The sequence below is a fragment of the Bombus fervidus genome, chromosome 18, assembly GCF_041682495.2.
Source record: "Bombus fervidus isolate BK054 chromosome 18, iyBomFerv1, whole genome shotgun sequence".
NCBI lineage: Eukaryota > Metazoa > Arthropoda > Insecta > Hymenoptera > Apidae > Bombus > Bombus fervidus.
Window position 1 is genome coordinate 618814 of NC_091534.1, and position 27418 is coordinate 646231.

Below are 27418 nucleotides of genomic sequence, written 5' to 3' on the forward strand. Positions count from 1 at the left end.
TCGCATGAACCACACACATCTTCCACACAAATTACTGACCAATGTATGTTATAATATTCACAAGCATACACATAAAATAAATAATGAAGACGCCAAATGAAACTTCATAAGGATTGTTTAAACTTAGACTCGAAATATTAATTAAGATATCGTTCTATAAAGTAATATGAAATAATACAAATTAATGAACAACCACATGAAAAATTGCATTTACTGCGTCGCATAGCTCTTTTAACTTCCCCCCCCCTTTTTTTTTTTTTTTTGATGCACAACTTCCCCATGTAGAAAAATATTTGTACATTACACTGGAAGTGTCACGTCGGAGACACAAAAGATCGCGAAATTAACAAATCGCCGGTGATGTACTCGCGTCGCGGCACGAACGAACGATTCTTTCACGAATAGGGTGAAGGAAATAAAACTTGATTTGGGAAAATGAGATTTATTGCAGAAATCCAACAGAGTGACGGTTACAACAGCGTGGTTTAGAATGTTACAACAGATAGCTTCGAGATGCTACGACAGACTGTCTTTTCGTCGGTTTGGGAAGGTCCCTCCACCGAGGACTTAGTCCCTTTGGAGGGGGTCTCGTTAGTCTATTGTTTCAACAGATGCGGCATGCAGGGTGTTCGGTCTATCTGGTTACTAAGCGGATGGTTTTCTTGAGTGTGTGACAGAAGCATCGTTGACTTAACGCAATTATTCGATTCATGGAAAACGAAACCATAATTGTTGAATTACGTAGATTTCTTTAGAAGGTAATATATATAAAGATCTCAACTATAACCAATATGGTATATTATTTAAAAAATATTTCCACTTACTGTTTGTCGGGAATGCTCATTTATGGCAAACATTGGAACTGAAAGATCCTGAAACATGGATACAATCAATAAAGAAACGAATGAAAATGGGACCAATGAAGGATTGAATAAGAGAAATTCGCTCGAGGAATTCTATGCCGGTAGTGGAATCCTTGTGACTGGAGCAACCGGATTCGTGGGAGTCGGTCTATTGGAAAAACTGATGCGCGTGTGTCCGCGCATCGCTGCCATCTTTATACTAATTCGCCCAAAAACTAACGAAACGTTAGAACAACGATTTAAGAAGCTCATAGATGATCCCGTTCGTAAATATAATTCTTGTTTCTTTCATTGCTTCAGCCTGTCAGGAGTCAAATTGATTAACTTTCTTTTCTGGAATTGAGCTTGTATCTTTTCGTTTTCAGATTTACGATGGCGTCAAAGCAAAGAACCTCTCACTTTTGAGCCGAGTTTATCCCGTGAGAGGTGACATGAGTCTGCCAGATTTAGGTATTTCGCGAGAAGATAGAAATCTGTTGTTAGAGAAAATAAACATAGTGTTTCACGCCGCGGCCACTGTGAGATTCAACGAGCCGTTGCACGTGGCTGTTAATGTGAATACCAAAGGTACTGCTCGTGTCATCGAGCTTTGGAAAGAACTGAGGCATCCGATTAGCTTCGTCCACGTTAGCACGGCTTATAATAATGCGAATCTACATGAAAATGGGGGAAAAAGTTTATACATGAGGATAAGTTATACGCAAACGCTGTTCCGTCGTTTACGAATATTATGTTTATAATTGTAGCGTGAAGAATATGTTCACTTATTATTGATTTTGCAGCACGAGTTTGAAACCTTCGGAGGTGATTGATATCTGCGACAAGTTAGACAAAACGTCCACCGATCAAACAGAAAAAGAGGTTTTAAAAACTGATCCAAACACATACACGTTCAGTAAGAATTTAGCAGAGCAGATTGTAGCAAACAAGTGCAAAGATGTGCCAGTTGCGATAGTGCGGCCAAGCATAATTGGTGCCTCTTTGGAAGAACCATGTCCTGGTTGGATACAGGGTACTTCTGGATTTACAGGTACTGTCATAGATCTTTTTCAATAGTAATTGTTCAATACTCCTTACATTTCCCAAAAGTGGATAAATGAAAGGCTTTCCACTAGATCATGATTATTACAATTTAAATTTGTCATTCCTCACAATGTTGAAACTTCATTCTTATCTATTTAACGCCATATTTCTGGTAATCGAGAAACACAAATAGTTTCTAAACCAATTTAATGTTACCAGGTGCCTTTCTGCTAATCGGCAGAGGATGTGCAACAGCGATACCAGGTGTGAGAGATGCAAGAATGGACTTAGTTCCTGTCGATTTTGTAATCGACACTATAATATGTACTGCATGGCATGTCACGTTACATCGTGATTGTGAAGTTAAAGTTTACAACTGCACGAGTAACGCTTGCTCTTATAGGTAATATTTATTACAAATTTGTTCAACTAATGTAATTCGATTTTCAGAGAATTTCAAAAGTTTCAGTTTATTTAAATAACGTGGACAATTGAAGTGCAAACAAACGTAAAATACAAACGTATATTTGCTGTATTGACGTTAATTTAGAAAAATAGTGATATAATATAATATTTATTTAAATTGCATAATATTTCCTGAAACAATCGGATAGTAATAAACTTTACTTTAAGCGTGATTCAATTAATTGTACAAATGTAATTGTTTCAATTGGCAAGATGGGGTCAGATGAAAGATGCCATGGTGAAATGTAGCATAGAAGCGCCACTGAAGGATACGCTATGGTATCCGGGTTGTCCAATGATAGCTAATAGATATATTTACGAAGTTCGGAGTGTAATTCCGCATGTTTTGCCTGCGTTCGTCATAGATACATTTTTAAGACTCCGAGGTAGTAAACCAACGTGAGTATTCCATCGATTCTCGAACAACTTTTCTGGGATAATTCTTGCCTTTATCTATAACAATAATTAAAAGTGATATTTCAGAATGATGAAACTTCTCAAAAATGGCAATAAGCTGTTCACATCGATAACATATTTCACCACGCACGAATGGACGTTCCAAAGGGATAACTGTTCCGACTTGGCGAGGAAGGTGAAATTGTTGAACGACACCGATATGGTTAAGGTAAATTTACGGAATATGAATTGGGAGAAGTATGTTGCAATTTACCTGATCGGAATTAGGAAATTTATTCTGAAAGAAGACTTTAAGTCAGTAGCCCGACAACGGTTATCAAGGTGCGTATAAGAGTACCTTAGTATAAAAAAGTGAGAACTAATATGAATACATGTATTTTCGGTTATTTCAGGTTGTACTGGATACATCAGATCACCAAAATATCCAGTGTAATAATTTTGTTATGGATAATATTATGTTCTGTGTACTGTGTATTTCAACGTTTTTTATTTTTGAACAATTTTGAATAATTTTATAAAGAAGGGCCTCATTATCCGTTTCATTTTGTCTTTTCACTCGTGTCATTTCTAAATAAATTCATTTATGACGTTGCTAAGTAAGGATGTATATATTTATATACACACAGTTTCTGATTTGTAAATAATTCATACATGACGATTTCTTTACTCCTCGATGTTTGTAGTATAATAACATTTGCAAACGCTCATACATCATCATAAGTGTATGTTTAGTGATCATTCCTACATAAATATTGTACGACATGTGTTTATGTAATGCTAAACGACAAAATAATTATATAGTAGTTAATATATTATATAATAGTTTGCATATTAAATCTGCTCACTGAAAATAATTATTTTTCCGTATGATGATAAAAACTTCTTTTATCTTCCACCAAACAAAACTTAAGAGAAAATCATACGATAACAACAATAATTTATCTTTGAGAAATCGATATTTCGTTCTCGGATCCCGGCGAAGACAGAGGGAACTGCTGACACTGTTGTAGCCTCAGTGGGAGTTTCAAGGAGGGGGATACCATCGGAGGACGAAGAATTCCTCCCTTCGATGACGTCGTTCTCCTTAAGGATATCGAGAGTCAAGGAGAGGAGAGCCATAGACAGCGGTTCGAAGCTGCCAGAAGAATTGGCCTCTGTAGAAGTGGCCATCGAAGCCGAGCAGAGGAAATAGTAAAGGTAACAGCCACGTGTGCAAATGGATCCATCTGCCCGTCGCTAAGGCGGTCGAAGAACCATGGGCCAGAAAGGAGGTGGCGACCTAACAGTGCTTACCTGTGGATGGGAAGAGAAGGAGGAAAAAGAAAAAGAAAAACGGACCAACGGTGAGGCAGGAGAAAGACGGCCGTGATTCAGTCGATCAGCAGTCCGCAGTCGGAGAGATGGGAGAGAAGGTTGTCAGCAGTGACACTGACGTTCAGTAAGGAATCGAAGAAGACCCATGCGGAGGTGCTGGCGACGACGATAGAGGAAATTCCACTCGCCGAGCAGAACAAGCGAAATGGTGGAATAAACGATACGAAAAATAAAAGAGGCGACACTAAAAAAGAGTAACAAGTATTAAGAGAATAAAAGTAGGATTGGAGGAGTGATGGCAAAAGGAAAATGGAAGCAAGGGAAGAGAAAAAGCGCTGCTCTGGATTTGTACTTATTTCCCACCGATTAAATTTATCGAGAGAGCGTGCCCTGAAGCCGAAATCAGCACAGCGGTGGGTGAACGAATGTCAGGGACTAAGATATGAGTCATTGTCACATTTCGACACAATCTTCCGCTGAAGTAAACGAGCTTTTCCCTCGCCTATAAAACCTACCGCCAGAGATGAAATTCCTCTCTGTTACGTCGCGAAGCTTGATATGGATCGTGTTTCTAACCGTCTCTCGCGATCCTCTAGCGTCATACACGAATCGTCTCATCTTCCCGACGGGGCATACAATGTATCGACGAGCGTGTAACATCAACTACACCTCGACCTACATCAGAGACCGGGCCGCGCTTCGGAACCGATGGGCTGATGATAGAAATAAAGATGCGGCCGCACTCGGCGACAGTGTATGTCGGCGAGGCGAAGTGCTCAATGAACCCTCAATATCCCAACGATCCTTTCGCCGAATATTCGAGAACGGCTAACAAACGCGTGGATAGCGGGGATATTGAGGGATGACAAAGAAAGAAACAAGTCAATTTTTAAAGGTGGAATTGTAAGAGCTTCAGTCTTAAAAAGTCGCTCCTAGAGTTCGGAAGTCAAGTGTAAACCAAGTGTGAAGAAATAAATTCTGTCTTTGTATTTCTTTATTTTCGTTTTTTTATCTTTTATTTTACGTCTTCGATTTTTCCTTCCTTTTTTTTTATTATTTTACGTGACAAGCGCATAATTGTCAGCAGGCAGCGAATTCTGGAACCGTCGATTTCGGACCGTTATTTCTAACAAAGTAGTCGGCCTGCGTGATCATCGGCGCGAGCGGTGGTATGATCCGAGCGCGGAGGACAAGAAATTTATCCTAGGGCAGTTAGTCTTTCTTCAGAAATCGTATCGCATACATCTTAAACCCTAACGGATAAAATCGCGAATTCAACGAACATCGATACATATCAAAGGTCAAGTTCTCGGCGTTCTATCCATCAAATCGATCAATCTTCGGATTAGTCAATTACTATGCTTTCCGACACGACGAAGTTAAACAATTTCTGTCGACGCAATAATTATTGTAGACTAGTGTAAATAAATATCTATATATAATATAACTGTGGATTCCAGTTATATTAAAAACCAATCACCCCTATTATCCCAAAAGAAATAAGGGGATCGCCCTGCTCGTGGTGTCGATTCGTGCAATCGTAACGGGAATTTACGACTCCCATTGACGCGCTACATCAAGCGATCGCGTCTCCCCGCGACTGGACGAAAATACACTCTCTGTTACCATATTGCTGCGATATACCATACTGTACGCAAATAAAAATTCTTCGACACTTGCTCTTCCGAGCCGATTCAAGAAACTGGCATTTTCTCAGTGGCGAAATCCGATATATTTCACCGATTTCTACCAACGCACAGAAATTTTCAGTCAGAAGAGAAGAGAACAAGATAAGAAAAGAAGAGAAGAGAACAAGATAAGAAAAGAAAAGAAGAATAAGCAGTAAAAAAGATGGAGGAAAAAACAGTGCAAATAAAAGGTACAAACATATATCAATAAGAAAAGAGAAAGTAGAGATAGAAATAACAGATAGAACTACCCTGCAGGAAAAGAGAAAATTTTTATGGAGTTACTAGGGGGAGAAGAAGGAAGCAGGCAGAAAGAACGGAATGCAAGAATGAGAGGGAACTGGTAGCAAGGAGGTATCATAACTGAATAGGAAGTAAGAATCCAAACAAAGAAATTAAAGAAAGGAAAGGTGATAGGAACAGATGACACGGAAAATGAGGTATATCATATATGCAGTATACGAAGTATAGTTGCATGGTGGTAGAAAAGCACTAACAGAAATTACAGAGTTGATGAATGAAGGATTACTAGAAGGATGGAAAGAAGGTTTTATTAGCCCTACATTTGAACCAGGAGACGGAGACAGTACAAAGAATTACACAGGGATAACGTCACTAAGTATGACATGCAAGATATATGCGATGGCTCTTGAAAACAGATTAAATGCGGAACTGGAACAGAAGAAAATTATGCAAGCAGACTCTAGACGCGAAAGAATACCTTTATCCCGAATTACGTGATAAACAGAGAAATTAAGAAAAGGCGGGAGAAGCTGTGCGTGTTGTTTATCGACTTTGTAGCGACCTTCCATAAAGGAAAAGGTTTAATATTAAACATGAGAAAGTCGAAAGTACTTACGGAAGAAAGAAGCCAAAGGAAAAGGGGAAAAGGGAATTAGGGCGATGGAGTGAAAGTAGAGGAAAAAGTAGAAGACAGTATTTATTAATAAATATTTATTTAGAACACATTCTGCAAAAAAAAAACGGACTCAAAATAAAGCATTTGAGTGAGATGGTGAAGAAGGCTGTGACAGCTATGAAACAGACACGAGGAATAGAGGAGAGGAGATTTAAAAATAACCTGGAAAAAGACGATGATTTTCGGCAATTGGTGAAAAACATCACATAGCAGACATATGGGGATGGGAAGAATCGGAAAAGTTAGAAAAGTTATAAACGGAAAAATATAAAGAGGGTCTTAAGGAAAGATTTTATCATATTCTTGCACGTAGCGATGGAGAAAATAAAGTGGACAAGTTAAGAATCGCAGCGGGCAGAAGAGACGTAAGGTACGAAGAAAAATAAAAGTCAAACGATACAAATAATATAATCCCCAAATGCTGGAAAGAGGAAAGAGATATTATTCAGAAAAGGGCATAAACGTAAGAGAATTTAGGATATCGGATAGAGAAGAACGTGGAAGAAGCCCTAGTACAGGTGGACAGGGCAGGGCAAATACAGACACAATATAAAAGGATAATAAAAGAAACGGAAAGTACAAAGGATTAAGAGGGGAAGCAGAGCAGATTGTCTGAAGGAGGAAGGGATCAAGCGGTGATAGCGAGATTCAGATGCGGTAATAAAGAAAAAAACAATAACCTCTGTATAAAATCAAAGGAGAATAATCTGTGTGGCACTAGATTGTAACTAAATTGTTTGGACGAACGGAAGAAACGATGGAATACCGCATAGAAGAATGCAGAGAAGTTGAAATTGAAAAAGAACCAAAAAGATGGCTATGCGTGGACAAGAGCAAGGAAGGAAACAATGAAGGAAATAATAGCAAGGAAAAGTAAGTTAGCTGGAGAAATGTAACGAGCATGTTGAACATTTTAAATTATTTTAAATATCATTTATTTTAATACCGTATGAAAATTACAATGGCTATATAAGAAAATTATAATAATGTATATGTTTGTGTTTCTTGCAGAATTTCCTTGCCCGCGAATAGCACGTGTTTGTCCAAGAATTTAGGTCAATCGAGAGGAACCAGGGGAGGGCGTTAATATAGCATAACATACTTTGTTCCTTATACATATTTAATAAGGGAAGGTGAGGTTATAACCATTTCACCAGATAAGGAACTTCTCTAGACCGTATGAAATAAGCACTATGAAATCGTTTCCCCTGTAACCCTCCTCATTCTATGGAACACAATAGGCTACCGAAGAATGTCACGCATACCGCACAGCGTTTCGTAGGAATGTCTTCGCGTCTTATGATATTTTTTATCAAAGAGCCTGACTGCATTTTGAAGCAACACCTTCTACGCATGTTGCATAATATTTCGAATGAACATCTTTTACGCGTTATATATTTTATGTAACTTGACCTATCCTGTTCCTTCATATGATTCATTTATACCCTTTCCATGAAATCGTAGAAGAACAGGAGGAAGGAATGTATTCAAAAAAATTCGTATAAAAAATCGTATAAAATATATAAACTATAAAACCTAGACTTAAAGTTAATAACTTATAATTAGCAATTCGCGATATATCAGGAAGCGCTGTTCGAAACTGTTGTCATTCCTCGTTTGTTTTATGTACAACACGTACAGTCCTTCGTATTCGCGTTTTGCACAATTTCAACGAATTTCACATATTTATCGTTAATTACGGAAACATGTTCGAATTGCCGTGAGTATATATGATTCATACAATATTCGAATTCAAATCTTATATTCATAGCACTTTCAGTAACAAATATAGATGTAATGTCGTTCGATAATTTGATAACTTTTATTTCATCCTGGTAAGAGGATCTCCAATTTTATGATACTACTTCTACACATCGATCCTCGGCTTTTCGTTCGCATCAGTTCTTTCCACATGTACATGTTAAAAGGTATCTCCAGTCCACGATTGCCTCCAACAGACAATTAAAAAAATTTTACGAACTTTGATGCCGATCTCAAGATACTTAAAGCAGCCTTTCGTCAGATGCGATATACGTGCTGCCATCGCCATTGTCACGTCGGAGACACAAAAGATTGCGAAATTAACGGATCGCGGTTCGAACGAGATGATTCTTTCACGAATAGGGCGAAGAAAATAGAACTTCGTATGCGATAATGAGATTTATTGCAGAAATCCAACAGAGTGACGGTTACAACATTGTAGTTCTGAATGTTAGAATGGACTGCTTCGAGATGCTACGACGGACTGTTTTAGCGCTGGTTTAGGAAGGTCCTTCTACCGAGGGTCTAGTCCCTTTGGAGGGGCCTCTTTAGTTATTATTTTAACAGATGTGGTATGCAGGGTGTTCGGTCTATCTGGTTACTGAGCGGATGGTCTTCTTGAGTGTGTGACACCATCGTTGGTGATGATGAGGATGCAAATATTTGCATCGACTCACTATAAACGTGACGTTAATGCATTTTAACTTCGTTTCTTCGTGTTTTACGTTCAAAAACAACATACCTTTGTTTAGTGATTGAAGTATTGTCTTTTCTTCTTTGAAAAATGATGTTTCTTTCTCTTTCTCTCTCTCTCTCTCTCTCTTTATCTCTCTCTCTCTCTCTCTCTCTCTCTCTCTCTTCCTCTTTTCCTCTGCATATTTACTTACTTTCTCGTAGAACAATGTTAATGCATTGCAATCGATTATGCAATGATTTATAAGGCTCTCAGTCACACTCACCAAACTCATAAAATATTCTAACATTGTATCAATTATTGCTTCATTTTACATTACTTATTTTATCATATCTACTGTATCATTATGTTGTACATCTAGACAGAAATCTCACAAGTTAGCAAACGACAGAACGAGTGGTAGAAATGCTCCCTCATTCTCTGTTGCCGGATGCAGTTTGATCTCATTTGGAAGTCTGTAAATACTTTACTTTATTCGTTTATTCACATCAATATGTTCTTTTTTCTATTGGATTTATTTAAAAACCAGCTTTTCCTCCCACAAGACTTTCTTCTAGATTTACGTCTCCACCCCTCATTAATGTCCTTGCTAATTTTTGTTACACAATGGTAAAAATTAAAGTTTTCTCAATAATTTGTATTTTTTTCAAATGTCAAATGAAAGATATTGTTACGCCACGAGGCTTACTATAGGCCATATTCCTAATCGTCGCTCGCGGTACTACAGTGTGACAGACAGATCGTCTTATCTGCCCGATGGATAATATAGAATGTAGCGACGAGCGTGTCACGGATCGAATTTCTGCTTGGCACGTGTTACGCCAGACGCGATGGTCCTTGCGAGGTTCCTCATAGTCTGAGCGCCAACACCTACACATTGTTACACTGACCCGCAACAAGCCTAAGGAGATACCATAAACCGAATCTGTTCAGTTTCATTTCTCTTCATATAAATATTTTCGGTTTACGGATAGTCCTTATGTTTGTTGTACGCTCTTACCTATTACGGAGAAAGCGGGTATCTGGCGAGATAACAGACCTTTCCATGAATAAGGATGCCCACGAGCCACATCTGCTTTTCTTTGTCTTCACAGTTTCATTTATTAACCAATGGGCATCGCGGATCGTTACCCTCACTTTTCTACCGAAAAGTGTGGACGACGAATCCGCGTTCCAAGTTCAAAAGGGCACACCCACACCGAGCTTCCTCCTTGATGGTACGAGACGGGTCCGGACAGTTCTTGTAATCCTTTTGTACGGAAAACCTAACTGTGCTACTAATAAAGCCAGCCGTTTACTGAACTAATCTGTTATCATATAAAATTACGTGACAAGCGTATAGTTGTCACAAAGCCGCGAGTTCCAGAAACGTGGGGGTCCTCTCCCAGAGAAGACAAAGAAATGATCGAAGGGCAATCAGTCTCATTTGAAGATTCGAACAGCATACATCGAGAGGTCTGACGAATAAAAGTAAAGTTGCTAAGTCTAACGAATTCATCGAAAGATATCGTAAAGTCGGGTCGAATTTCTGTAACGCATTAATTGTATTTATCGCTAAATAATTTGTGACGTTATTGTTATTATATTCGTTATTGTTAAATATACAAGCTATATTAACCTGTTAATACAGTGTTAAATTCATTAAACTACCTCTGTTATCTTAACCGAAACAGGGGAACGACTAATTCGCGGCGTCGATTATACGAATCGTAGCGAAAATTTACGCCTCTCGCTGATGCGTTTTCCTCGCGACCGCGTCTCTCCGCGAACGGTCGTAACAGATATTAACGATTAACATGAGTAGCAGAAGAAAAGAAGGAAAGAAAACAAAACGCTGAAATGAAATTAAATGGATTAGAAAGAGATACATATCAAATTGCAAAATATATAATCAAAGAAAATGTACGTAATGTTTTGTAATAGACATTCAAACAAAAACAAATGGAAGTTCTACTGAGTGATAAAAATAAAAGGAGTAGAGTGAAGTGTATAAAATATGTGTACTATTTATAATTACATATATATAATTCATGATGTTTATTAACCATAATTCTGAACATGCGTCACGAATTATAATACCTAAACCTATACTCATTTTCTTGCATTGAATTCTGTGCTCGAAGAAAGGAAAGGAATAACTCCAGGTTTTGTATTATTAAAATAATTTAATTGTATAATTCTGTAATATCGTCGAAAGAGTGTCTAAGAAAGACCCGACGAAATATATACAGTATTGGGAGAAAGCGTATTTACGCCGACAGGCCGAAATGATCGGGAAACTTCAATGGGCCAAGCGGTCCATCGTGTCCTCGGTTCTTCAGTCAGATAGTTACTCGGAAGAAGGTGTACATGACCATGATCGCGAACAGTCATGGAACACGTGCGTGGCGGGCGCATGAAAAGGGGACAAAGGGGTGCTTGAGGGAAAACGTCTATTAATTGAGAGTCTATACTCCTCGTCGAACAGATAGCCCAGATGTGCTATCTTTAATTTCTTAATGACGCGTGTAAAGTTTTTCGTCTGTAACGTATAATATCAAAATATTATGAGCTCAGAATATGCGGTTCGTTGAAAATAATTTTAAGAACAAAATGATAGCACATGTACAATAAGAAAATAATAATCAACATAAATTGTAACTAACAATAATTACTTATCAAACGTATATACTTATTTAATAATGGGTACATCTCCCTTTGTTTTCTATTACTTCTATTGTACGTTTGGTATCGATTTATATAGTTTCTAGATGTAATTTTGACTGAACATATCCCATTCGCGTACAATTGCATTTTACAATTGTTATACGTGTTGATACTGCTTTCTATTATACGCCGTGAACAAGTTTTGCCTAGCAATTTTCAATAACATTAAGGTCCGGGGAGCGTGCAGGCCACGGCAAAATAGATATATTATTTTCATTAAAGTATGGTTGGACCAATCTTGATGCGTGTACAGGTGCATTATCTCGTTGAAAGATGTAATCAGATCCAGAAATGCGTTTTGCATGATTATTTATTTGTTCTTCGATTATATTTATGTGTCGGACACTATTCATTCTCCGAACGATGAACTTGATACTTATTTTGCCGAAATAACTGATGTCGGCCCAAACCATCACGCTGCCTCCTCTCATTTGTCGTCGAATTGCCGACATTGTCTCTTTCCTTGTGTCATGAAAATAATATTGGAACCCATGAAGACCATCCAAGTTAAATCTTTCTCGTTTGAAAATAGTACCCTTCTCCATCTCTTTTTCCAATGCGTTCTTTCGTTTACAAAGCGTAAACGTTCTACTTTGTGTTTCGTTGTTAACGAAGGTTTCTTTTTCAACTTTAGCCCCTTGATATTTTTGCAGGATAGTAGAAACTCGACGAACACTTGAAACACTGGCACTAACACTACATTTCTCCGTTATTTGCTTCTTTGTTAACTGCGAGTTGGAAGCTACACGCAAAATTGCTCGCTTATCACGATCGGATAACGATGACGGCCGACCAGTACTTTTCTTTTTGCTATAATCTTCAACATTTTTTAAGAAATTGTGTACTATTTTACGACTTCTTATTATTACTTTCGATATTTTTGCTACTGATAACTGTTGCTGGTTTACTTCTAGAATTTGCTTTTTTTCAAACTCGTTTTTAATTTTTTTCCGCGTCCCATACTTACAAATTTATATAATATATATGTAAAATCCCTAGAGTTCACGTGGGATAGGGACTCTTTTTGTTTTACGGGTAGCACGACATTCTTTGTTTCACGGACAGAGCGCCCCTCTTATGTTTTACGGACAACCATTTTTTGAGAGGCACTCATTTCCCAAACGGACGGACAGAGAGTAACATTAGAGGCAGATAAGGTTACAAAATAGTTATTTAAAATTTTGAAGACTGACGGAGAAAGATCGGTAGCTCAGAACGTTGAAAATCGAGAATCGATTTTCAGGTAAACATTGTACAGAACTTGTTATTTCTCGTTTATGTAATTTATTGTTATTTATTGTTATAGACGGATATCAATTGTTGTTTATTTTTGCATTTTATCTAATTACTTTCATAATAAAATCTCGATTTTCAGACTTCAGAATCGATCCCTGAATTATCCCAAGATTTGCGATCTTACATATATACTGTAATCTTTACTCGTTGATAGATCATGAACTACTGAGCAATTTCTAAACATATTAACGGAGTGTGCTATCATTTCGACCTTAGTTTTAAATTGTCTTTCTTGGTTGTATAAAAACATTTACGACATTGTGATTTATCTCCAGCAAGCCGCATATCCTGAGCTCATAATGTTTTCATACTATATGTTACAAATGAAAAACTTGAGAAATTAAAGATAGCTCACATGGGCTATCTCTTTGACGAGGAGTGCAGTTGCGAGGAGTTCAGTTGAGTCGAGAGCGAGTTGCGAGTTGGTTAATCATCGGTTGCTGAGTTGTTCTGAGTTCTTAATTGTTAGTTGTGAGTTGTGAATTACCAATTTATTTGTCTTAGTTATAACTTAGTTATCACACCACTGCATTAAGTTCACTTTAAATATTCATCACTAAATTTATCTTATAGAATAGATATCACTAGTAATCCTAATTTCTGTAATTCTGACAATTCTATTATTCGATAGATAGTAACATAGTAGACGCGAATGACATAATGTCTCATCCAAGTTGTTGAATTTCTATTGTGTGCTGGTGATTTCTATCAAGTAATACAGCGATCAAAAACATTATTCTGTCCTTTCATTCAGGAAATATAATATTTGTTCGCTATTCTTCTTGTTTGAGACTATTAATCCGTATAAATATAATTTTCTCGTAATTAGTCGATTCTCGATCACGCCAATATAATACGATATTAATTGATTGCCGACTGTAGCACACTACATATTGATACACCATTGATAATGGTGACCAACTTCTTTTGTGATATCCAGTTGTGCATGCTTCTCAAATGAATGTTCCCGCAATTACTAAATGTCACTTCAATGATACAATGATAATGTCACAAAGTACTTGACGATGAGTACAGTTAATGCGTTACAGAAATTTGACCCGACTTGACGATATCTCTCGACGAGTTAGTTAGACTTTACGAAACGGACTGATTTAAGGGTAGAGCCGTGGTAGACTTGTTGATGCTGTGTCAGAGGAGAGCTAGGAAAGGGTGTGTCTAACGCACGGGACCATCGGATTCGTTGATGACAGTTTTTGCCCAGGAAAGTGAGGGTAATAGACATTGTTTCTATTGGCCATTACGATTGTTGGTGAACTAGGAGGGGACTTAGCCGCCCTCGATAGAAAGTTGGTGGTAGGAAGCATCGCACGCGTGGAAAAAACTAATTTTGAAGTGTTTTCCGGACACAAACCAGAGATCTTAGAAAATGCTTTCGTAGAAAAGATCTTTGTTCGATCTGAAAGACTTCAGTTGGAATTTTCTAAGATTTATGGTCGGTCCTTGAGATTCTTTAGGGTACGCAATAAGGATGTGCAGACATATGGTTGCCATCCTGCTCGCGATGCGAGGCCCGGTCCAGGTAGAGAGTCGGCCGACGTAACAAACGGAATGTGTGTTTTACAGACAATAGAGACAGCGATTTTTTTCTCTTACTAGTTTTGGTCTCTCGGGTATTGACAACGATAAGAAATTTTTCCAATTCCGTATTACGCGATATCCGTTACAAAAATTGCATGAGATTGGAGATGAGATTGGTGATTCTAACGGTTTATGACCTGGAAGGACAGTGAAATATCTACCGATTAACCAATGTTGCCACTACTGAATCACCTCTTTAATAGCAAGGCATTCAAGGTGGATTGCTTTCTTTCTCTCTGTTGGTTTCAATTTTCTCGAAAAATACGCAACCGGATGTAACATTCCGTTGTCTCGAGGTTGCTTTAAAACTACGCTCCTAAACCCTCTCCACTTGCATCTGTATAAATAAACACTTCTTTGTTATGGTCATATATTGAAAGGATCGGGCTTGAACAGAGGTATTCCTTAATTTTTTTAAATGACTTTTCACATTCTTCATTCCAAATAAATTTTGTATTTTTTCTCAGTAAATTGTATAGTGGTTCCAAGAGTTTGCACGCGTCTTCTATGAATTTATAATAAAAATTAATTTTTCCGAGTAATTGTCTGACGTTTTTCTTGTTTCTTGGGCGTTTAAATTCGCGTATCGCTTTGAGGTTATCTTTTCCTACTCTCACGCCGTCTTTCTCGATAATGTGGCCCAGATATTTTACTGAGTTTTTCGCGAACTTACGTTTGGCTAGTTTTAATCGGAAGCCTTCTTTTCTTATGACTTTCATCAACTGCTCTATATGTTTGATATGTTGATCAAACGTTTCGGAGAAGACCAGGATGTCGTCAATGTAGTTAATACAAAAATCTGCTAATCCGTTACTTTTAAGGGTATTTGCCAGCACTCGTTGGAAAATAGCAAGAGAGATTTTCAGTCCGAACGGTAGACATTTCCATTGCCAGTGTCCATTTTGTGTTGTACAGGCTGTCTTCTCTCGGTCCTCCTGTTTTATAAGAATTGACCAAAACGCTGAGTTTATGTCAAACGTTGAGAAGAAATGGCAATTTCCTGCTTTGACTATGATATCTTCGATTCTTGGGAACGGTTGTGATTCTGGAACTACAATTTTGTTTATCTCTCGGAAATCGATACACAATCTATCTCTACGGTTCTCTACGTGTTCTAGTAATTTCGTAATCTGGAATTCTATTTCTTTCTGATCTGGAATGCTACATCTGTATGGTTTTTTTTATATGTATTTGTTTTTTGTTAGCTTGATGGAAGCCTCTTGTGATTTCCTAGTTCCCACATCGAATTTGTGTTTGGCGAATATGTCTTTTTATTTCTCTATGAGTAGGTATACCTCTTTTTTTTAGGTTATTTAAGTGTCCTAGCTTGTCCATCGGCTTGTCCGTCTCTCTGTATTCGGTAACGTTTATCTTTCTTCTCTGATCATTCCTTTTTTCTTCTTTTTTATTAAATATTATTTCCTCTTTGTCACCTACTTTTTGACCGACTCTCAGTCAAGTTCTCGTCATGTCTTAATTTGAACTTCCTTATGGCGTCCAACCCTAGGATAAGATCATACGTGAAGTTATCATTGCGTATTATATAAACGTCTATTTCTTTTTCTATTTTGTTAATTTTCATTCTAAGTTTCGCCCGGCTATTCGTGATGTTCTTATCACTGACAGTTTTAAATATACTTTTATCTTTTATTATGTCTGCTTTTATTTGGTCAATGATCTTTTGATTAATGTAGCTTGCATTGGCTCCAGTGTCGTAGACGCCTTCAACTTCTTTTTGATCAATGATTCTAACTCGCAGCTTTATCAGTGATTCGTGCTTCTCCGGGCGTTTTAGTTTTTTTCATTCTTACCTGGTGTTAATGCCTGTTTGTTTTCTGATATAAATTATTCTAGTGAATTTACTTGTTTGTGGTTCCTTTGAGCATTTCCGTCTTTGTTTCTGCATAATTCTATTGGGTGAAATCGGCCGGGGAAATTCAGTGCTTCACAAATCACGCACGGTTGTTTCTTGGGTGGTGGATCTGACTTTCTGTCCAATCTTACATTACTTTCTTGTATTTTTTTTCTTTTTGTCTGATCTTCATATTGCCCCGAATGTCCGATTAAGTCATTTGTTGATTGTACCGTTTCTTTATCAATTTTGTCTTGAATGTATATGGGTAATCTAATCACAATTAAATTTATCCTTGTCTCTTCGGAAGTTTTCCTCCTTACTTCCAATATTAACCGTTCTTTTTTTATTGCGTACTCAACGAACGAACCTGAAATATATCTAAAATTATAGGCGTATCGTACTGCAGACCAACCTTTATTGCTAAAAGCTTTTAGGAATGCCGTCTTCCAGTTTTCCCAGTTGTATTCTTCTTCCTTCAGCAGATTTGTCTGGTACCATTCTGCTGCTGTTTTTCCCAAATATTTCTTTATATTCTTGATTCTTTTTTCATCATCTTGGATTTCGTATTTTTCACATTCAATTTCCTACTCTAGTATCCAATCTGTCGTTTTCTGTGTTCCATCAAGTTGTTTTATAGAAAAGTCCGTACCTTCTCCCTCATGCTTGTGTTGTTTCTGGAAAATCTCTAATAATCTTTCTATTTGAAGACTGGGCTTCTCGGTTTCGGTCTTTATTTTCCTTCTGGGGATGATTTCTGCTTCTTCTAGGTAAATATCTCGGAATACAAAGTTTAGGTCTGTGTCGGTGTATGACGCTGCCGTTGCATCATCCATCGTTATTGTAATGTTTCTGTAATGGCCTACCTTAGTTAAGCTGTTTGCGGCTTTCTTCACTGTCGATAAACTGAATAACTGTGGATGATGGTCTCTTGCTTGATATTCTGGGGGGAAGACATAGCATATTTCATCTTCTGGTTTTCTTATGGATTCTATGCATTCCATTTTCTATCCTCTTGCGTTCTCGTTCATGACGATACGTAGCTTCACTTCTAACGGCATGACGTAATGAAAATAGATTTGTAAGATCGTTTTTCTTGGGATAATTCAGGGATCGATTCTGAAGTCTGAAAATCGCGGTTTTTTTATTATGAACGTAATTAGATAAAATACAAAAATAAACAACAATTGATATCCGTCTATAACAATAAATAACAATGAATTACATAAACGAGAACTAACAAGTTTTGTACAATGTTTACCTGAAAATGGAGAATCGAATTTCAACGTCCTGAGCTACCGATTTTTCTACGTCAGTCTTCAAAGTTTTAAATAACTATTCTGTAATCTTGTCTGCCTCTAATGTTACTCTCTGTCCGTTCGTTTGGGAAAATGCGTGCTTCTCAAAGATGGTTGTCCGTAAAACATAAGAGGGTCGCTCTGTCCGTGAAACAAAGAATGTCATGCTACCCGGAGAACAAAAAAAGTCCCTATCCCGCGTGAACTCTAGGAGTTTACATATATATTATATAACTGTAGACAGTTATATTCAAAACCAAACACCCCTATTATCCTAAAAGAAATAAGGGGATCGCCCTGCTCTTGGTGTCGATTCGTATAATCGTAACGGGAATTTACGACTCCCGTTGATGCGCTTCAACGCGATCGCGTCTCCCTGCGGCTGGTCGGAAGAACAACGTATAACGTGCTAATGTATTGCGGTATTACGTATAACGTTATATAGTGTTAAGGTATAACGTATAACGTTACATAGTAACACGAAATTACGTATAACATTATATAGTATTACGGTATAACGTATAACGTTACATAGTATTAATCTCTATGGCGACTCTTGTGCCGAATGTGTTCGTTCTTAGTTTGATGGCGTCAATGAACCGAGATGGCTTTAACAGGTGGTGCTCCTTCAGTCACACATTGCCAAGTCTTTCTCTTGCGAAGTCAGCCACACCTTGGCCTTGACTTCGCAAGTCGGCCCATTGTTGAACATGTTCAAATTTTAATCTCCTTTTGGCCTTGTCAATGTCCAAGGAAGTAGCTGGCCAATTAATCCTTAGGGAGTTAGCTATCTTTTTGAGCTTCAACTCCGTGTCCTCGTTAATCAAACTGGAAGCTGCTGAATCACTCTAATTTTTAATGTTAATTGCACTTTTCAGGGTGCCGAGTTTTACCAAATGCTCAAATCTCGGCAACCCTAGACCACCACTATCTTTAGGCGCGTAGAAAAATCCGGTCGCCGTTGAGGGAGTTAGGTGGAGAATCCCCTTGACCTCTTGCCTGATTTCACCGTCTAATAGCTTTAAAACTCCCTCGTTAGGTGGGCTTATTAACAAGTTAAAGATGTAACGAGGGAGTATATATTTTTGAAGGAGCTCGATTTTCTGGCCTGGCTTTAAAGACAACTTTCTCACTCTTTTGATAGTACGCATCAATTCGGGTACTATTATCCCACTCTTAAGGCCTTTCCATGGTCCCATTGTTGCCCCGAGATATCGGAAGGCATCCTCGGGTGCGATGTTCGGTATTTTAATATTCTTAATCTTTATCGCTAGTTTATCTTCCACGTACCAGGTGTCCTTCTTTGAGATCACCTGGAACGTCTGACTTTTATCCCCAGAGATATTCATCCCGAGGCCCTCCAGATATTCCTGGATCATAGTCAATTGCTTCTGAGCTTCCTTTTCGTCTTTGACTATTAGCACGATGTCATCGGCAAAGGCCGATATAGGGATCTTATTATTATTATTAATATTAATCCCTTCCGTGGATTCTTCTACCGCTTCCAGCAGCGGTTCCATACATAGATTGAATAAAGTAGGGGACAGGGGGTCGCCCTGCTTAACTCCCCTAAGGATTTCTATCTCGACCCCATTTCCATCTCTGGTCTTAATTTTAGTTTTAACTCTTCTGTACATTTTGTTAATTGTTTCAATTAATGGGGCCGGGATACCTTTCCTTGCCAGGCTAGGTGCAATGGCTGAGTGGGGCACCGTATCGAACGCTTTGGTGATGTCAACTATAGTGAAGACACCTCCACGATCTCTTTTGCTTCGTTCGAGGGTTGTGTTGAAAATTTCTGTGTTAATTTTACATCCGTTTTCCTTCTGTCTAATATTTTGTACGATGCCCCTTTTTACTCTCCTGTCAAGAATTGAAGAGAAAATACGACTTAATAACGAGCTAATAGTAATAGGCCGCCAGTTTTCGGCCTTATTTAAATCTTTGTTAGGTTTCGGAACGAGTGTTGTCCTATTTTCTTTCCGGATAGTGACAGGTAAAATATATTACATTAAAAAGTAACGCCAGGACTTTAGGCAGGCCCGGAAACAACAAATTGCTTTTCTCTATACCATCCGGGCCTCCGGCGGTTTTATTTCTTATTCGTTTTATCCTGTCACTAATTTCCTCAGCCATTACAGGAGGAAAATATTCATGTATAAGTCCTCCTGAAGTTACATCCTGAGGTATGGGGGGATCTGATGGACCCGCTTTTCCCCATAACTCGTTATACAATGATTTTACATCCTCCGCTTCAGGAGGTTGCCTGACAGGCGCTAGATAAGCCAGATCGTCGTTGACGACGACGTCCGCGAGCTTCCTTGGGCATTCGCGGAACATATCTTGGCAACGTGCATATAGATAACAATGCCTTTTTGATTTCTACTACTTTTTGTTTTTACGTTTATTTTTTTTTTTTTTTTTTGTTTGTTTTTTGGGCGCTTACCTTTTTGATTCGCTAGTAACGCTTTCGATAGAGACGTGTCAACGAATTTGTCGAACGTAGCCGCTAAAATCATTTCATGCTCATTAAAATTATCCCACAACTTCTTTAGTTCTTGGTATAACTGAAGTGTGGGTTGGGGGACCTCATAATCTTTTTCAATCTCGTTACTCAGGCAACGCCGCCACTCGTCGATAGACTCTAGTTCCAACACTTTAAAATTTGGCGCATTGCCTGGATCAACGGGATCACACCCTCCCTCTGTCACTACCATTTCCTCTTCTTGAGAGCCCTCCATTCTCAATCTTTTTCTTTTGTATTTGATTTGTTAGACCGTTTTGGTCGTTAAGATCTTGGCGATTTCAACGTTCGGATGCCGATAGTCTATATAGGTCATCTAGCTCTCTTAAGAGGCTAACCTCTTCATCTGTCCAGCTCCTTGTATTTATAGAGGTTGCCTCTTTTCTTTTTAAATTTCTAACAGCAGGGTGCGCATGCTGTTCATGCGTGGATAGACCTCTTTGAGTTCCGAAGCTCATGGGGCATGTTTCACATTTATAAGCTTCTTCATTTGTTTGATTAGGGCCACTACACTTTGGTAAGTGGCACCTAGCCCCGTGCAGCTTTGGGAACTCCTTTCGCATTGTCTGCATCCCCACTGGGTGCGAGCATCCACGTGATGAAGATCAAGGTGCCTACCCAAGTCAGACAGATTCATGAAAAAAAAGTGTAATTCCCTCTTCTCACAGACCGGGCAAGCAACCTTGTCCCCCACCAGCGGCACCATAATTTTAAAATTCCAATTCATATCCATGGGCGTAGCTAGGTCGTCAACGGTAGTCCCTTCCCGAGCGGAAAAATCCGCCACAGTGCCTCCGGGACTGAGAGGCGCTGCGTCCGAGGCTCTAGCGTTTCCTGAATCGAAGGTGCCAGTTAATGTGTAATCTGTAAGTTTTGTTCCCAAAGTATCCAGGTTATAAACCCTTTCAAATCCAGTCGTCATAAAGCCATCGAGGAACGAGTTCCTTCTTAAATTTATTCGAATTTATTCGAAATTCGTTCTTTTCCTTAATTCACGTTGTCGGCACACCCGGGGGATATATCCCCGCGCTAGTGTGGCGAGCATGTTACCGGCGGTACCACGGGGAAGTAGAAGTGCAACTTGGACAGACAAGGCCAAGGCCCTGCCTGCTCCCGAGTACCTATGACTCCCCAAGGCCCCGCAACACAACCGTTGTGTGGCGGTCTGCTGCTAAAAGCCTTGAGGGATTGCAAAATGATGCCGAGCCTATACGTATAACGTTATATAGTATTACTGTGTAACGTACAACGTATTCAGGCAGATAGAGTAAACCGCTCGCGGATAACTCTATAACTCGGATAATAGTTCCATAATAGCTCGATAATAATCTTCGCTCGCGATTGTGTCCGTTTAATTGTACTGGTCGGTGGGGAGGGGGGGGGGAGAGTCGGAAGATTCAAATTCGTCTTAGAAAGACGGTTGCACGTAGCGGGGACATTCTTTTGCCCGGAGTTTGTTCATCATTACGTATCGTGCGTGAAGGCCGTGTGAATGTCGCAAGGCACAACAACAACATGAGTCGCTCTCGCTCCGCTTCGTCCTATGACTCATGTGTCGCCACAGCGAAAATGTTTAAAACATGCATTGAAATTTGTAACGATAGATTGTTAAGAACAAAGTGTGTCTAAGGATGCGAGATCATCGGATTCGTTGAGGAAAGCCTTGGTTCGGAAAGTGAGGGAAATGGACGCCGTTGTTAATTGGCTAATTCTTGCGTTGGTGGTTGGAAAAGGATGCTGACAGCCTTTGAAAGAAAGTCGCTAGCGGGAAACATCGTACGTGAGAAAAGCAGATTTCTCGTATCTTCCCGTAGGAGGTGATAGGTTTAGGGACTGCTAAGAAAAAGACTGTTACACTGGAAGACCTTGGCTAAATAAATCCTAAGATTTATTCCAAGTCCTTGGGCTAGCTGAAAATATTCCGTACGGATGTATCGACATCTAACAATCATCTTGTCCGAAGAATAGAGTCTTTGTGTAGCGTGCCACGGGGCAGAAACCATTGGAAAGTTTACTGTCGAGTGCCGCTACATAAATTTGTAGAAAACTGTTATACTTGTCAGGTTTCTGAATCAAGTTCAGGTAAAATACAAGCCGAATTACATCCTATACCTAAGATCAGCATACCTTTGCATACAGTTCACATGGATATAATAGGCGAGTTAAGCGATAAAAGTGATTCGAAAGAATATGTATACCTGCATCGTACTCGTAAAATAGATTCCCTTAATACCATTAAAGCGCTCAAGTCTGCTATATTTTTATTCGGCAGTCCTTGCCGGATAATAGCGGAACAAGGAAGATGTTTTACGGATAAAGAATTTCAAGATTACTGTAAAGGTGTCACGTCCCGCGCTGCGCACGCGCAGTAACGAAGACTGAAACTACCAATAGCGCGAGTGAGCGTTTCAATTTGACATTTAAATGAAATTTAACAATTTGTATAGAAACCGAATTCGAGCTTCACAACCCCACGGAACAACCCGTCACATGACGACCCCTCCACGGTAGACCTAATTATAAATAAGCGTAACGACATAGAAGAGTAGATAGATAATTCCTCAGTTCTGTTCCTCAGTTCTTGGTGTTTAATTCCTTAGTTCTTGGCGATCAGTTCCTCAGTTCTTGGCAAGTAATTTCTTAGTTCATAGCGATTAGTTCTCAATTTCTTTGGTTCTTAATTTCTCCATTCCTTTGGCTTTCAACGTTCCTTAGTTTCTTAGCTCCTTAGTTCTCAAGTTCTTTAGTCCTTTAGTTCTCTTGCCTTTAATTCTTTGTTTCATTAGTTCTCAGTTCTTGTCAGTTTTGTTAATCGACGTATTTGTATTTGTCAATTTGTAAATTATTGAAAATCAATTAAATAAAAATCTTGTAATTAATAAGAGTAAAAACGTATCGCGAACTATTGGAACTTCGAGTATTCGAAATCTCAACGATAACTCTGTTAATAACCAATTAGAATTAGAATAAACTTTTGTTGTAGAAAATATTTGTCTAATAATATAATAAGATTAAGCGAACATTTATTTTCACCAACTTTGATCCTCTCCCGTGCCAGTAATTCTGCGCGTAGTAAGTTAGCCGAAACGTGGATTTTAATTGCCAGTCGCATTAAACATCAGTCAACGCTACCCACTGATATTTAATTGTCGTCAGAATTATTAAGAAATACGACAGTTCGGGATCTTCGAAAAGATAAACGATAACAAAAAATTTGAAACAGTCCTTAGATTGTTTCTGGTGGCAGCAACTACCATTTACTCTAAATTCAAAAATTAACGGCAATATAAGCAAAACAATCCAAACAAAAACGTAACAAAAGTAAACATATTAAATTTCATTTAATAGCAACCGGCGCTAGTAGAGCTAATGGACAGGTAGGGTGCGTTATAAGTACGTTGAGAAATATGTTTACAACGGCAGAAACGACCGAGCGGTCATAGCAAGACGCGATTGGTGAAATACAATTGGCTTTGAATTGCACCACCAACCGTGTGACTGAATCGAGTCCATTAGATTTACTAATCGGCTTGTTGCTACCCGATAATATTGAAAAAAGAGAACTAGATGTCTCCGATGTAAGACAGCAGGCAATAAAGAATATAGCGACTGGTGCTGGGTATGATAAAGATAGATTTGACAAAACTAAAGCTAAAGTAGTTGGATTTAATCTTGGTGATTTTGTATTAAGCAGAAATGTGGAAAGAAATCAAACTAAATGAGATCCAAAATTTAAGGGTCCATTTGTAATAGCAGATATTTTGGAAGAAAATAGGTATACTTTAAAAACATTAGATGGTAAACGATCATATAAATACAGTCGCGATAAGTTCTTCTTATTTTTGTATCGTGAAAGAAAAATCGGACTACGCTCGCCGGGATCCGAACCCGGGTCCTGAACGTTCGTAACCTAAGGAGCTAACCACTGCACTGTCGTCGTCCGATTCTAGTTGGTGTCGAGTGTCGCTATATCTACTTCGTCTAAACCTTTTAAACTATACGTCATATTCACAAGCCTACTGATATGTGTGACTGTCGCGCAAATAAAACTTTTCGTGAAGACAAAACTTTATTTCTCAAGAACACCAAAACTATCACAACATTCAATTATCGGCTCGCACTTCAGACTAACTTGGTTATCAATATTCGGAGTTTATATACTAAGTGAGAACAATGGAAATGAAGGTGGGGGTATCATTCTTGGAAGGTCTTTATCAGGGTAGAAGAATTTGAGGTTACACTCCCCCCTCCTTAAAATGTACTTAGTCCTCGAAGTTCTTTCTTTTCTTTAAGATATATGGGTGGAATTTTGCCTTGGGTGTCTGCACGTCGAAGGTTACGTGTGAATCGTTGCTGGTGCTGGGCACAGGTAGCATAGGAGTGTATATCTTGATAGGTGATCAGTTGATTGGCATCGGAGCGCTGGCTGGTGGATTGTTATTTGTCGCATTTCGCTTGATGTTACAGCAGAATAAATGGAAACAATTTTGGCATTACTATTTTATTGAGGAAGTATAAACATATGAGAGCATATGAGATGGATAAATATCCTATAATTTGTATTATAGATGTTCCCAATGATTTAACTTGATCGATTCAATAAGCAAAAGTTAGTTGATTCGTTAGATCTTCGATTTAATTCAGAGTACTTTTGTATCCGTAATTATGGTTAATAAGTTTCCGAGTTTTCTCGAGTTCATTTAGTAAAATAGTCCAATCTGTGTTATTAGTTACATTGACCGTTTTGATTTCTATCTCGTAAGAAATTTCCTCGCTACTGCCACTGATTCTTATATGGTTATTCTTGTACAATATGTCTACAGTTTTATTGCTTTGTAATAAAGATGGTTTCTCTAGTCTAATAATTCGATTTGTCTTTCCTTCGAAAATGTTGAGGTCTATTGGTTTTTCTGGTATAGCTATAAAGTGATTTTCAGCATTTAATGGAATGAAACTTATATCTTCAATGTTATAAAATTACTACTTTACAGGATTTGACAGTGTTTTCTGCGCTTAAGATTTCAGAGTTACAGTCGTGTTCTACTCGGCGGTCGTGAATCGGTTGAGTTTGTTTGCAAATGTAAAAATTAGGTATAGAACGGAATTGCTTATCCACTTAGTTTTGATCGGCACTGACGTAATTTCGTCTCCGCAGGGAGGGCTCGCCGAGTGCGAGCCTGTGGGGGCTGGCAAACCCACGTTCCCGTAGCCAGGGTGGACTGTAGAGACGAGCGTCCTGCTTACGAGAGTCCTCTGTGTACCCCGAGGGGAGGTCGCCGGGAGTATACTTGCGCTTAAGTGCGGCTATGCTCTCTCTACGCGGCCTTCGGTAGTAGCGCACCCACGATCCTGATGCGAAGGATGGGACCGCCGGGATAAATCCCTGGGTACAAAAGTACCGCAGGACCTCGCTTGCGTAGAGTCCCATCTTGGTCTGTTGAATGCTCGGCTAGCAGGTCGTCGAGACAGCAGTGACGTGGCCGTACATCCACACGGTGGTCCCACCAGCGACATAAGTTGGTACCACGGGCGGTCGAGTGTTAGCCCGGAGGGTGTAGCGACCCCTCTGCTCGTCCACAATTCGGGTACGGACTCGTGGTGGCAGTGGTTGATGGCCCAGATGCTGGCAAGACGGCCGTTCACGGAGCGCGGGTATCCCCCCGTGACTTCGAAACGGTTACGTCGGCGGGTGAACAGCGTACCAACTGCTCCGTCCTGGAGAGATGGTAGGGCTTTGGAAAACAGCCCCGTCTGACCTGAGGCGAGCGAAAGCCCGTGCCACGCCTAGCTACTCAACGTAGCAAGGTGCAAGGTACCTTGTGCGCCGGTTGGGCGTATCCCAGCACCAATGGACCTTAGGGGGCCCGGGCTTAATGTGATGTCCGCATCGAGGTATAAGCCCGTAAAATATAAAAAGACTATCTGACGTAATTTAGTCCTGACGTTAAGAATATCGGATTAACTACTAATGGTGCTAAAAAGACTTTGTTCGTGAAAGATGGTATGGGGAATATTTGCTCTATATCCCATTCAATGTCTATAATTGTTGGTACCGAAATTATATAGAAAACTTTGTTTTGTCGATTAAGCAATGTGAGTTCTGAGATGTCTAAAATACTTTGGAAATTTTCTTCCTTTGATACAAAAGCGTTTCCCACTGTTTTGCTACCTAGTACTAGGGCGTAATTGCTAATAAAAGTTCCGTGACCAATAATCTGTGGGCTTATTATTCCTTGTTTTCCTAACAAGATTAAATTGAATATTTCGTCGATTTGGAAATGTAAGTCTGAGAGTGAGCATTCTAAGAGCTATGACTTTCATTAAGGTGATTTCGTTATTAAGCGTTCTAAGTTCGTTTGTTATACCCGTGTCTATTTGTTTCAGTTGTTGGATGACGTCTTTATTTAAAATTCGTTTAATCAAAGCTGTTTGCTTGGCTACTATGGTTTTTAAACTGTTGTTTTCTTTAAAGAGTTTGTCCAGATTTTTGTTAATTACATGTAGATCGTTTGCGTCTAAGGTTCCAAAAAGAGTTTACTAATAGATCCGATACCGTTTTATCAGTCCTCGTCTATTTCTGAGATGAATGTGAACTAAGAATTGTAATTTGATGCTAAATGTTCCGACATTATTTAGTTTTGCTTGTAAAGAGCGTATTTCCGGTAATATGTTACAATCTTTTTGTGTCTCGCCATGATTCTTAACTTCGGCTATTCCATTTTCAGTATATCTTACTTGTTTAAATACAGTTCTAGTATCTATTCCTATAATAACATTTATGTGTTCGCCATAAAGATATGCCTTGGATATTTTCTCATGAAATATTCCATTATTGACAATAGGGATTATTTTTAATCTCTTAAGGATGGTAATGCCGATGGCAAAGGTAATCGTCCTGAAAAATAAGGTTTTATTCTGTTACCGTGGATTTTCTTAACTCGATCTCTAATAAGAATCTAATAATACGGTGTTTTGACTGTCTTAATGACGTAGCGTCCT

General features: G+C 38.8%; 2 protein-coding genes and 2 long non-coding RNA genes across 4 annotated transcripts in view; 3 read left to right on the forward strand and 1 right to left on the reverse strand.

Moving 5' to 3' along the window:
• The first annotated feature begins 704 nt into the window (after window positions 1-704).
• LOC139996689 (putative fatty acyl-CoA reductase CG8306) lies at window positions 705-1618 on the forward strand. The gene is made up of 2 exons (XM_072021216.2): window positions 705-1125; window positions 1229-1618. The coding sequence occupies exons 1-2, from the start codon at window positions 880-882 to the stop codon at window positions 1601-1603; spliced, it is 621 nt and encodes a 206-aa protein (XP_071877317.1). The 5' UTR covers window positions 705-879; the 3' UTR covers window positions 1604-1618.
• A 23-nt stretch (window positions 1619-1641) lies between these two features.
• Window positions 1642-3278, forward strand: LOC139996690 (putative fatty acyl-CoA reductase CG5065). Its single transcript, XM_072021217.1, has 5 exons — window positions 1642-1893; window positions 2106-2289; window positions 2565-2750; window positions 2835-3089; window positions 3161-3278. Exons 2-5 carry the CDS (start codon window positions 2168-2170, stop codon window positions 3276-3278), a joined length of 681 nt encoding a protein of 226 aa, XP_071877318.1. The 5' UTR covers window positions 1642-1893; window positions 2106-2167.
• A 3785-nt stretch (window positions 3279-7063) lies between these two features.
• The window catches only part of LOC139996508 (uncharacterized), a 289415-nt gene continuing 269060 nt past the window's right edge, over window positions 7064-27418 (forward strand). Inside the window, exon 1 of the long non-coding RNA XR_011802264.1 lies at window positions 7064-7077. This is a non-coding gene — a long non-coding RNA (uncharacterized lncRNA). The remainder of the gene's footprint in view (window positions 7078-27418) is intronic.
• Window positions 16957-18053, reverse strand: LOC139996437 (uncharacterized). The gene is made up of 2 exons (XR_011802239.1): window positions 17464-18053; window positions 16957-17363 (listed from the first exon to the last, which is right to left on the reverse strand). It is a non-coding gene; the product is annotated as an uncharacterized lncRNA (long non-coding RNA).